The 13426-nt window shown below is 38.0% G+C and overlaps 1 protein-coding gene across 1 annotated transcript; it reads left to right on the top strand.

The window, feature by feature from the left end:
• The first annotated feature begins 63 nt into the window (after positions 1–63).
• On the top strand, positions 64–11777 carry LOC119905100 (chemokine-like protein TAFA-4). Its single transcript, XM_038721827.1, has 6 exons — positions 64–175; positions 1735–1890; positions 2126–2250; positions 10013–10069; positions 11424–11538; positions 11710–11777. Exons 1-6 carry the CDS (start codon positions 64–66, stop codon positions 11775–11777), a joined length of 633 nt encoding a protein of 210 aa, XP_038577755.1.
• The last annotated feature ends 1649 nt before the right edge of the window (positions 11778–13426 follow it).

Below are 13426 nucleotides of genomic sequence, written 5' to 3'. Positions count from 1 at the left end.
AACATATAGGCTACACATATTTCTGTTCAAATGTGCATGAACCTCTTTGTCTGCACAGGCAAGATGAAGCTGAACATAATGGCTCGACCATTACACTGGGGCCTCCTGCTTCTTTGTGTAGGCTTCTGTAGCCAGCTAGTGTCCACTGGCAACCAAAGCTCCCGAGGACAGACAGGTAGGTTCAGACTCAACCAGACCAGTCTCACACCCCTAAGGGACTCATTATGGCTCCTGGTCAACAGCCTGGTCGCTCGTTAGAGAGTTAATTTTAAGCAACAAGGACCTGAAACTCACAGTGCTTCTCATTATAAACAGAAATGATTATGGAGGTGTACTCAAAACCTTGTGGTAAAACAATTAATCCACAGACTAGAATATTAATGTTAAGATGCTGTGAAAGGGATTTGATTAGCCATGCACTGATTGACTGTTGCCAATCAATTAACTGAATGTAATTATATCTAGTATAATGTTATTGTATATGACATATGGCATACACACTACAACATTTCAAAAATAAATACTTTTAATATTTTCTATCAGTACCTTCCTTCCTTTAATAAAAATACCAATAAAAATAATTTGAAAGTACTCCATTACAAATTAAAATAATTTAATTTCCTTTATCAGTAAGTGTTCAAAGTATCATTATCAAAATTGACTTAAAGAATCACAAGTAAAAGTACTGGTTCCACAAAAAAATGTCTCCTGTGACTGATATATTATTATACATTACATTAAATTGTTTATCTTGATGAATCAATGCATGCACAACATTTTGAGCCCTTTATATAGCTTTAGATTGTTTAATTCAGTGGTTCCCAGCCTAGAGATCAGCCCCGCCTCATAGGAGCGATTGAAGAAAAAACTGCTACCAAATTCATATTCAAAACATACAATATTTCCAACTGAAATGTATTAGAGTAGAAGTATAAAATAGCATTAAATGGAAACATACAAGTAGTTCCTCGGAGAAAAATCAAGCCGTTTAAAATACATTTTCCCTTACACTTCTTAGTTACCTCGTATGGATAACTAATTAATAAAATTGAATCTGAGATTTGTCTTTGTTTTGAATAATTACGTTTCATTTTAGAGTTCTGCTTTGACTGATTTAAAACCCTACTTTAACTATGAATTCATCAACATCAAAGTCCTGCAGGTGTTCATGCAGGCAGACAGACACCTCAGTTCTAAATTAGCAATATCCATACACATGTTTGTCTCTTATGTTCTTACTTCTGCTTTCTTACACCCGTTCAACTGGAAGTTTAGTTTAAGCTTATCTGTATGAATCATTAATGGTGTAATAACAACCAAAAAGTAACATCCAATTCCTTTTATTTGTGTTTCTGTGAAATGATACTGATGCAAATGTGGAAAATAAATTTCTGCTCCTGCTGTTTATTCTGATCATTTTGGATAATACACAATCTGAAACATTAAATTAGGTGGCTGAACATGCCGATTGATTTGACATTCTAATGTTTTTTTCCTCGACAATGACAGATGTGCTGATGCTTTCGATCCACTTGGTGGTGCTGTAGCTTCAAAAACATCAAAATCAGGGCTGAAGTATTGCATTGCAGTGCTTACATGCCTGGTCAATTGAAAGAGTGTAATACAAAGACAACGGGATTTATTTAATTTAAAGTTAAGAAATCATTGCCATTTTACTATAATACTTCCATATGTAAATGCTGAATGCCTTTTCCTCTAAATTCCTTTCCTCAGGGTCATCGCAGGAGAGGACAGGGACTTGTGAAGTGGTTGCTGCTCATCGTTGCTGCAATAAGAACAAAATTGAAGAACGCTCTCAAACAGTCAAGTGCTCCTGCTTCCCAGGACAGGTGGCGGGGACAACAAGGGCTCTACCCTCTTGTGTTGAAGGTAATTTTACTAGGACCCTCTTCTACTTCTCTAAACTGGAAATATTCTGATATTACATGAATATATTACTCAAAGTAGAGTCAGATTAGTCAGTTTCACCAGAATCTACTGATACACAGGCATTCAAGAACCAGAGAGTGTGACTTCTGATTGAGTTTTTTTCCCAAACAAGTCTTTTTTGAAGTCCTCGTTTCTAAATAGTGACCTTCTGCTGTGGTGTGTTTTTTCTCTCCAGCTTCCATTGTGCGACAGAAGTGGTGGTGTAAAATGAAGCCGTGTCTGGAGGGGGAGGAGTGCCGAGTTCTCCCTGACCTCACTGGCTGGTCGTGCATCTCTGGGAACAAAGTAAAGACCACAAAGGTGAGGAGAAGGCCTGCATTAGTCTGAGTCACAGCGGCACCAACACTGTGCAAAAGACCTAACACAAAATGGCTGTAATTTAAGACATGGTATTTATAAACACTTAAATGCAGAGATATGGTAAATCTGCTCCTGTTTTATTGCGTTACTTTTATGAAAATCAGTGGCTGACAGACTTGTGAGCGCTCATCACAAAGCTTTATTTTTATAAGCTCTCCTTTGATGCTGAAGGATTCCAAAATCAAGCATAATCACTGCTCCCATTGGCCATATCAACCCTCTTGCTCTCCACCAGGCACAGTGGGCTTAGAAAAACTAATTCTATAATCTGGTCAATGATGGGGCCAAGAGGACAAACATGAAATAAGCTGTAAACTACTGAACACTAAAACCCATGTAATTAAATCTGACGGCCAAAGGAAACCGCACTGCATTTAGAAATGCACTTTCTCATCAGTTGCTGTTTTATTCAGTATGTATGATTCCTGGGGGAAACATTTTACAGTGAAACAGGGCCAAGTTAGCACTGCCAGCACACAGCCACTGATCAAAAGATATCCGGTAGTCATGTGGTCCATCAGATTATACTACTGAACAATAGAATAAAACAGAAGAGAGCAGTGGAGGAATAAGTACTTAAGCAAAAGTAGCAATACCACAGTGTAGAAAAACACGTAAAATTGATCAAATAAAAGTACTGGAGTAGAAGTATAATGTCTCCATCTGACTTTATAATGTTTCTAGCTGACTTGTTTTAAAGGAACTCTGTAAAAAGGTTCTTAATGTACATGATAGCTACATACAGTACATAACATAATGCTAAAAAGCTGAGGCTTAAACTAATGTTACATTTCCCATTCAAATAGTCAGTATGTAGAACATGAAAATCAAGGAGCAGCATTGTTAATCTACTGAAGGAAACAGCTAGCTTTTGCTTTTTTTGTCTCAAAAATAAAATGTTTCATTCTGTAATAACCTTTGGATAGTCAATTTGAAAACTTACTATAGAAAAACATACTTGGACGAGCAACACAGCGGTAAGATTTATGCTTTAATGTTTGAATTTATAAACTGTATGCTTCACTTTTGCAGTTAGTTTGGAAAATCTAACACAATCAAATGGCCTATTTTCTCTCTCACTAAGAGTCCTACACATTGATAACACTGTGATAGAGACCTCCTCTGTGTGCGCTGTATGAGTAAGGCTTTCCTTGTTCTATTTCCATAGCAGTCATGTCAGTCGTCCTTATGTCTTCAACCGCAACCTCCTACAGCCAATTAAAGTCATCACACGCTTATAGTAAAAAAAAAAGACGTATATTTAGTGCATGTAAACCTCTTACAGCTTATTGAGCTATGAAAGGCCCTCAGATGTGAAATGGAGATATATTGATTGGAAACACATTGAAAATAAGTTTTAAAGTATTATGCTGCAAGTTAAAGAGATCTTTTTGATCCGTGGCTCTGCAGAAGCTTCTCAAGATGTGATTTTTTTTCACTTATCAACATGTCAGTCAGATAAACCTTCAGACAGTCTTATCACATAACTGTTCATAGGCAAACAAACAAACAAAAAAACTCAATGTCCAGACTGTATCCACTTGTTTGGAAGCTCCACACTCTGGCAGCAGGTGAAGAGGCTGAATTCCAAAGGTTCAGTCTGGTTCCTCTGACCTCTATTGGCCAGATGTTCCCATCTCTCTGAAGACACAAGATTTGAGGTGATACCAGGACAGAAAATGCACTGACAACTGAAATTATTAACTGATACAAATCTCTTTCTCACCCCACATCACAGAGAGGTTTGGAGTGTGTTTATTCACCACATTACCACGGATCTGAGGGCTGGACTTGCTTGCTGATATATACCACATAAAAAGTTTAACACTCAGATCATCTGTTGATTACACATTTGAATGCATTGTGAAATGGTGTTTGGTCTTAAGGACAGCCTGACAGATGAGGAAGTGTTGTAGTACAAAGATGCAGAACCTCGCCTGTGTCTTCAGTCTGTGACTGCGCATCTACTCACTTCCAGTGTCTGAAGGTTTAGTTCAAGAGATGTCTGTTCATTAGGGAGACTGCTGAGTTACACACATCACTGATGCAACACAAACAAGTTGTGGCCTTACAGGGAGTTACTGTATGTACTGTAACAATATCTTGACCTGTTGCATTGACTCCCTGGAATCTTGTCATCAGCTAACAGCTAACATTACTCTAAACACTGAAGTAGCATCCTGGCTTACATACCAGATCTTCCAGTGCTGAACAGATCTTTTTGAAACCTCACAATAATGCATTTAGTTACTACTGTAGGTTGTTAGCTAGGCATGCTAACAATCATATCTTACGTAAAAGCAGATGATCACACACATTTATTCATACACTTTTGTAATTGTGTTTTTAATTTTGTAAAGACTCAATCCCCCTAAACTCTTGAGATGCAGAGTATTGGTTTTAGCCCCATGCACACTGTTTTGCCATGTGGGGAAATCCAAAGCTTACCTATGGTTGTTAGTCGCTAAGCTATATGATTGGACAATTGTTATTCAAGGACTGGGCTTAGCAAGTGGTCGGACTGAAAACGAGCAAAATACGATAAAATGTTAGCCCTCAGCTTATTGAATGTAAATTATGTTGAAACAAATTAACAAAATCCAGAGTTGTGAAATGTTGTACCTTCATATGTTTCTGTTTTCAGGTGGCACGGTAGCAAGTCAGAAGCTCCATCTCATCAGTACAAGCCCGTCCTGGCCTGCAGCAGTAACCTTAACTAACACTGCACTCTGAGGACAGTGACCACCCCATCAGATAGAGCAAAGAACAAAATAGATTTAATTAGATATCTCCTGCCTGAGCTTTAAACTGCAGGAACTCATTATTTTAATTTTGTTTGGCTTGAACACAGTTATATGGGTTAATCCCATGGACTGGACAATTTAATAGCAATTAACTTAAGATAAAATGACGTAGCACCTTTTCCCAGTCCAAAGAGGCAGCTACTGCAAGTGATCATTGTTTCAGTGCTTGATATGCTGAGCACATTGTGATGCACTCAATCAAAGTTTGGATGAGCTTGCTGGCAGACACTTAAAAAGAGATTTTGTGGATTTTCAGGAGGCAGAATGTGAATCCAGTCAGTGGCTTGTGACTCTCTCCGCCGATCAAAGCAGAAGACCACAAATACTGAGAAATTTATGATTGTGTAGCATTTGTAGAAAATGCTGTCCCATAGACTTAACTCTGAGCTTTGTAAAGAGGTCAGATCCCTTTGGACTTCTCCTTACCATGAAGAGGCACTCTGACAAACACACACAGACCCCCCCCCCCCCCCCCCCCCCCCCAATCACACACACACAAAGGCTGCTTTTCAACTTCACTGGTTGGACAGACCACCACCTGCAAGGCTGTGATGGCATGCACGCAAGCATGACGCTCTGATGCAAAACAAGGACTGTTTGAAATGCTAATCATGGGGAGAAGGGGGAGACAGAAGAGAAGAGCAGCTTTTTCACTGTTGAGAGTATTTACATCATGCTTTTGTTTGTCTCTCTAAACTGAGTGCTCCTGTGGAGGGAACTGTGCTTATAGTAATGATGGGAAACATTGGAGAGTCTCTGCCTTGAAGGAATTCATAGCCACAAAACACAATGTTAATTACCACTTCATCAGTTTTCCTTTTTATATGAATAATATTCCTTCTGAACACCTTTTTATAATAACACAAATACAGTGACTGCAAATCATCCCATCTGAGGCATCAGACTTGTATGAATGCCACATGCTGTGCTATTTGCAAGCAGCTGAATTGTAAGCAGCTTGCTCAACATTTACTTAACACAATTATGCATTATGATTGTTTTGGTAGTGACTTGATTTGACTCTGAGGGCAATTTATGCATCGCTTTACAAAGATTCAAGTCTTAATTATTATTTAATGTTAGCAGTGTTATGAATGTCGTCAGCATGATAAAATTTAATTTTAAGATTCACTTAATGATAATAATGATAAGGATATTAGTATTTATTGTTTTGAAAATTTTTAGAAAATCAGTGATACCGTCCACTTGTAATATGCTTTTGGTTATGAATGAAACCTCTTTTGTAGATTCACTGAAAGGTTGTCACATTACAAATTGTGAGTCTCTTGATGGGCTTTGTACACAGCAGCGTCTCATAATGAATGTGTCATATGGTAGCTACTTTTATAAATCCACCAGCAGCTTGTGAAACAGCTGACTACAGTATTATAAACATGATCTGACACAGTTCAACTGTTTACAGAAGACCTCAGGGGTACAGTGCTACGATAACTTGCACTTAAACAGTTATTCAGTATTATTTCAGAACATTCTTAATAGATGAATAACATAACTCCACCTTTTAACTATTTAAACATTGTAAGCAAAAATGCAATAGATAATATTTCTCTGTTGATCTTTAGACCAAACAATTAATCAAGATAATCAATAATGAGAATAATTGTTACATGCAACCCTAATGTTTTTAGTAACATGTCACTTTTGATTTTGTTCAGTTTTGGCAACTTAAGCTTTGCTTGAATACAGGAAATATTTTGTTAATGACGTATACCAAGTGGATTTAGATACTTTTCAGTCACTGATTTAAATTCTCAGGCTTGGATTGAAAATTAAGTTTGATTAGTTAGGTTCAACATATTATTGCATATTAAATTCGGGAGTCGGTTAGGCTTCTCTAGATGTCCAACAGTAGTTTTATCCCCGAGTCTTGCTCGCTGAACCACTCCCCAACTTAAATTTATGTATTCATATTATACCGAAATGCAAAGCTCATTGAAAATAAAGTTCCCAAGATTCCCTGACTGTTCTTAAAATCTGAGTAGACCTGGACAAGAAAGCTTTGGGAAGATCAGGAACTGATGGAGCTACATTTTCTCACAGACTCTACAGAAGCTGCAAATAAAATCCACTGGGGATTGAGCTGAATAAGTTGATGTGTGACTTCCGTATTATCACCATTCTTAAACTCTCTGTTAACTTTTTCACAGAAATATTTTGATTTAAACTTTTTATTCCTGTGTACTGTACACAATATTGTACTGTCATAGTTGTATATTGTCTGTAACATAATGTGCTGCCACCTTTATGGCCATACTTTGTCAAGTAAGAGATTTTGTTTTTCAAATTCTGAACAAGAACTAACTTTTTGGAATAAAAGTTTGAAATAAGGTAAAATCTATAACACCCCAGTGTGGTTTATGTCAGCAATGACAGCACACATCCTCAAATGTGTGCCTGTATTCCTAAAATACCAGCTGCACTCACAACTTTCTTTCTTCGATTAATTTTCAAAGGAGCTGCTGTGACATTCATTAGGTGACTTTCAGATGTGTCGCTGTGATTTATACGCACTCACGCAGGTTCTTAGAAAAATTTAAGAAAGCTGTGCAGTGATGCTTGATTACCTTTTATCTGCAAAATAACCTTAAAGCCTGTGAAAAGAGCTTTATCTCTGTTCTTCAGTACAAATTGAGAAGAAACCCTCTGAGAACCTGTCATAATACATGGCAAAAACAAAAATCATATCCTAAACTCAAAATTAAAGTAGCCAAAACAAGGTAATTAAGACGAGAGTTAAAAGATCCTTATTCTTAGCTGGAACATGTAGAACACAAGAAAGGGGCAGAAATATGGCGCACCACAACAGATGAATAAATTTACAATTTTCTACATTTGATCTACAAAATGAGACAGAAATAACCTCATTTAGAGCTATTCTTTACAAAGGTTGGAACATGTCTTTAGACTCGATTCTCATAAGTCAAACCAGTCACAAATAACACATTTCTGGCAGCTTATTTGATATCAGTTTGCAGGTGATATGTGTCAGGGAACCTTTCCTCTCTTGTGACTGTCTACTGGGGACAGTAGTTCATGTTCACTAATAGAAAATAAACTATCCTGGGGCACATGAAAAACATAATGGAAATGCTGTTCTATTCCCTTTTAACAACTTTTTCCTCATCTGGAGTTGACACTTGTAATAAAAAATGTAAACACAATTCTCCCTATCGCTCTCTCTTTGTGTATATACTGTGTGTGTGTGTGTGTGTGTGTGTGTGTGTTTGTGTGTCTGAACTAAATTAGCCTTCTTTTACTGCCATATAGGCGACTCAGAGAAATACACTGAAAGTAGTTTGGTTATAGCTGAGAGGTTTCATCTGTTTGCTTGACATTATGCATACATGCTATCTGGAATTGAGATTACTTGTTTGCTTAATTAAAACAGAACTGAACAATTACACTTTAATGAACAAACATTAATTGGACAATATTAATGTTCTCTGCTGTGATGTATTCATATGTAATTCATACCTCATGGCTGCATTGTACATTAATGAAACTTACATGGTTATGTACCCTGAGTGAGACACTGCCTATTTATACACAATTTGTGGTTTTATGGGGGTTAAAGTGCAGGACTATTTCTATTTCTATTGATGTTTTATGGTTGCTGTGAGGTTTCCAGGCAACCAGCAAAGACTCCAGGAAGTCACTGCACCTGGCCAAGAAATTAGCTGTTTCTCAATCTGCGTTCTTGTCTGTACTTGTGTTCTTGTGGACTTGTGGACCAAAATACTGTTCCAATTCAAAAGTCCGCATCTAGCTGAGTTCAGTCAAATACCCATATGTGTTCTAAGCTCCGCCCACTGAGCATGCATTGGGTGGTGACTTGTGTGGACTTAGCCGTGTATCCCAGAATGCATTTCGCACCAACAACCAGCAATGGTGGAGGAGAAGAACCACAACTGTAAGTTATAATACTGCTGTTGTGGTGTCACGGAATGCAGGTTTTTATGTGAGAATATACTGTAGTTGTTTAAACTTAAAATCTGTGGTTGATTTCTCAAGACAGAGCTAATTTGAAAATTTGCTACAACATTTTTGGAGATTTTTGATCCCACCCACTAACTGGAGCAACATATTTTTCCTGCTTAAAATGCCTTGAAAACTCATACTTCTCTGCCGAATGTTTCACATGTTTTAGGGACAAATAAAATAAGGACAAAGGTGTAAATGCATGACTAGAGCCCTATTCTCTTAAGGGTTTCAACTTTCATATGATGTGCCCTCATAGGACGTTGTACAACGCGGGCCATGTGTTCATGTTTGCAGCCTTCAGATTAAGGCAGCCTAATTTCCTAAACTATTTTTAAAGTGTCTTGTATGGGTAATTGTGATTTACTGTCAGTCTCCATTAGAGTCATGCATAAGGGTGAGGCCAGAGTGGTGAGGAAGAAAATAACCTACAGCAAGACACCACAGTGAGGGAGATGGATTGGACACGAGTCGGCCGCTGCTCATTTCACGTCCTTCGCCTCAACAGATGACGCTCCCATTATGTCATTGTCTGCCATGAAACAAACAAAAAAAATACAAATATCAGACAGACAGTTTCTTGGTGATAAACACAAGAGTATCCCTATCTAAAAATGTGTAAGGACAGACATGGTGAATGGGTGGATCTTACTCATTTCTGTGTTAACATTGACAAGTTGTATTAGTCCTTGAGTTAAAGTCACAAATCTTTTTATTTTCATACATCAGAAACAAAACTACCAGCCTGGATAAAGTTGTTAGGATTCATTAGCAGCACAACTTCCACTAATTTTCAGGTTTTTCAGAGACAAGATTTTCAGCCTGCAATTTCAATATACGAATAATAAGAGCACATAGCCCTCTCATGCAGCCTGGAGGCACATCCATGTCATGGTAAGTCTGTTCAGCTTCTCCACAAAGCTGAACTATTATACCAAACCTCTTTTTGCATACCTGTAGTTATTGTGTACTATATGCTGTGTTGTTCACAATAGCTTGACAAAAGGCAGTGGGAGCTCATCTTTAATTCAAGGCAGGCTCACAGAGAGATAAATCCTCTTCCCACTTATGGAGTGCTGGGGGTAGGGTGGGGTGGGGAGTGGTAGCCTCCAAGTATTCATTTCTCTATTCAGAATTTTTTTAGCGTACCTGTATCATCTGCAATTTCAGAAAAGGATTCAATTTCATATTTCAGTTAGGTATTTAGGTACTTACCCAGAGCGACACTGAGTTGCTTCAACTGATCCTTTTCCACATCACCAGAGCTCTAGCCCACAACATATGGCTGACACACACTTGTCACATTCATTTCCAAACAATCATGTCAGGTTCGCTGCAGGTCTCATTCAAATTACCACACCTGGAAACTTAGCATTTTGTTCATGATGCAGCGTGATTCAATTAGAAAACCATTTTTAGCCTTCTGATTTAATTTACTCTTCCACATTTGTCAGCATGAATGTTTGGAAAAACATCCCTGCAAAAACACAAATGTCAGCTGAGTGCCTCAGCATCAGTCTGACATAACTTTATATAACCCAGTGCAACAGACACTGTGCCGGTGTCATTGTAAATCTGTCTATGTTTGCATTGTGTGATCAAGTTGTTATTCCTTTGTGAGGACCTAACGGCATGAAAGGCCTGGTGTTCTCTGCATGAATCATTTAGATGAAAGCTTGAAGAGGAGGGGGAAAGGAGCATGAGGCACCTGATGTCAACTTTAATTAGAATCCAGTTTAGTCCACGTTACCTTGACTTTGAAATCCCAGAATCCTGCAGGGGCAGTGGAGACCGTTCTCTGTACAGGATGTGATTAGACTGGGTAATCTTGGTGATTGCTTGATGCCCCAGAAAATAACTGAAAAAAGGAGTTAGTAACATTCTTTAATATTTTTTTACTGCATATGTGTGCCTTGCAGTTTCTCATATGTGAAGTTTAGCATCCAGCATTAACAGACAAGCAATTAATTTTATAAGCTACTAATAAAAAGGCATCTCAAGCATTGAGCTTCTCTCAAGCATTTAATTATTGGTGTGCAGGGATTTTATCTTGATAGGAGTTCTTTCACACTTAACACCTTATCATCATATCCTGTTGCTTTAAGTTGCACCTTGATATTCATGGAAAAAGAGCAGCGACTTCCAAGTGCAGAGGATGAAGCATGACTAGACTGTCTGAGTGTTTTGAATGAATTGTATCTTCAGAACAAACCCATGGGAGCCTCAATTCCCAGGACGTCCCTGGTGCATCATAAAAAGAAGTCAGGGCACATCATCATCACTTGTGTCTTATTTCTCACTGTTCTGCAGCTTGATGTGAGACATCAGAGCCTACAGCAGCAGCCCAGAGAGCCACTCCGAAGACTGACAGAAAATGAGATGCTTCTTGCTGCCGTCACATATTATGCCCATATAGCAAACCCATGTTGGATAGGAAACATTATTTCAAATGCTAGATCAAATTGCGATTGCCTGAAGCAAATAAACCTAAACATCATTTTCGTGTATTCATCCAGCCATGTATAGACAATTGGTGTAATTTCAGCACAATGGATGATGGAGAGTGTGCTGTAATTTGGCATCTGTGTTTATGCAGCACGATCCTCTGCACAGATGGACCCAACAGACAACCCATGCAAGGGCAGCACAGCAGGGAAATACTGAATACATGCCATTTAGTTTCCTATTAATTCACTATTTATCGCTAATACAACCACATCTGGATTTACAGTACAATGTCCTCCTCATTACAGCTAAACATGGTTGTCTCTCATTAAAGTTCTTGATTGAGTTAAATTCACACTCTGTAATGAATGTGGATGACAGCTGCTGGTAAGACAAGTCAGTTGACTGTAGTCACTATGCAAATTAGATTAGCATGTTTTCCATTGGGAGCCAAGCTTCTGTTTCACCTGCTTTTGCACTATATTTTGTACATTGGTTAATTTTCTCTTTCTAAAAAGCTGAAATTTATCCTGCGTTTGGGGTTTTGATAGCCCCATTTGAGATCGCAGCACACTATACGTCACTTTGATTCTATCACATACAGTAACGTTTCTTATGCAAACTTATGGGAAAAGTCAAATCTTTATTTTTTTCACCTGTTATACAGCAGGTTGGATCTTCAGAGGTATTTTTGTGACCCTGCATATTCCTACTGTGTGCGCAGAAACATAAAATATTTGCCAAGGCAAAAAGAATTTCACAGACTGCCTCAACATGTGCAATGGACTTAGCGCATGTTCTAGAGAAGAAGAATAGTGCAGAGCCACACAGTCTGCGAAATATTGGATTTAAACACTGGTTTAACCACTGGTGACTACTCTATTTCTCTGGTAGGAAAGACATCAGAGACAACAGACATCTGTTAGATCACGAAAGATATTTTAAGAAAGCAACATGCTTTTGGATAACTGATAGGAAATAATGTTTCGGGTAATGTTAGGGATTGCTATGGGAATGAACCATGGAGTAACATAGAGTGCTGAGGTAAAAATGGGACAACCATAGTTGACATTGTTGCTACCGAAAACAATTACTGTTTTATCTTGAAAATGACAAGGTGCTCAAATTTCACTAGCAGGTACAGTGGCAGATACCCAGTATCCCATCATATCAGAGAAACTGATAAAAATAAATGCATGGATAAACTGTGCAAGAGGCAGAATATGGTGCAAATTGGTCAGATGCTGTTTAAAAGCAGATGAAATTAGAGGAAAATAAAATATCAATCGCTCATATTTTTATCTTGTGAATAGGAGAACTGGTGCATTTTCATGAACAGACAACAATGCTTTTAAACAAAGCTGAATATACTTGGAAAGTGGAAAATAATGAAGCGTGGAAGGTCCAGGAAAAGCTTTCATTTTTCCAGAAGATGGATGACACCTTGCACAGCACCAACAGTCACCCCGATTTTCTCCTGGAATAACTCCCTAGGGGTAGATGTTATGAAAGCAATGGCCAGTATCACACTGTGATACTGTATCGAAGTGTTGTAAATACAGAGAGAGTCCTGTTACCCATTCATCTATCTGTGTAATCGTTCTTAGCTTTATATACCTGTGTATACAGAGAGCAAGTATACCTTCAGTTAATAACCTGGGTCAGGCTTATAGATTAGCTACAAGTTTGAAGGGGGTGATTCAGATGTTTTCGTTTGAGATGATTATGATTAAAGGACATGCACGTAATTGCATGGAGGAATACGTAAAAACTAAAAAATTAATACATAAATTTATTTATTTATATAAATTTAGCTACTCAGTGCTGCACGAATTGTATACTTCTGACAAGAAAACATTTATAAAAGG

The sequence above is a fragment of the Micropterus salmoides genome, unplaced genomic scaffold, assembly GCF_014851395.1.
Source record: "Micropterus salmoides isolate LMB-PRFRI ecotype aquatic unplaced genomic scaffold, ASM1485139v1 Ms_hic_scaffold_16, whole genome shotgun sequence".
NCBI lineage: Eukaryota > Metazoa > Chordata > Actinopteri > Centrarchiformes > Centrarchidae > Micropterus > Micropterus salmoides.
The sequence above is the reverse complement of the archived record's forward strand: the minus strand, read 5'-3'. Positions and strand labels throughout refer to the sequence as shown.

What these genes read in the sequence shown, in the direction of transcription:
- LOC119905100 (XM_038721827.1), top strand. Translation starts at nt 64, where the DNA reads ATGAAGCTGAACATAATGGCTCGACCATTACACTGGGGCCTCCTGCTT. An exon ending in TCTACCCTCTTGTGTTGAAG is followed by an intron (nt 1,891 to 2,125) that starts GTAATTTTACTA and finishes TTTTCTCTCCAG; the next exon opens with CTTCCATTGTGCGACAGAAG. An exon ending in AAACCTCTTTTTGCATACCT is followed by an intron (nt 10,070 to 11,423) that starts GTAGTTATTGTG and finishes ACTGTTCTGCAG; the next exon opens with CTTGATGTGAGACATCAGAG.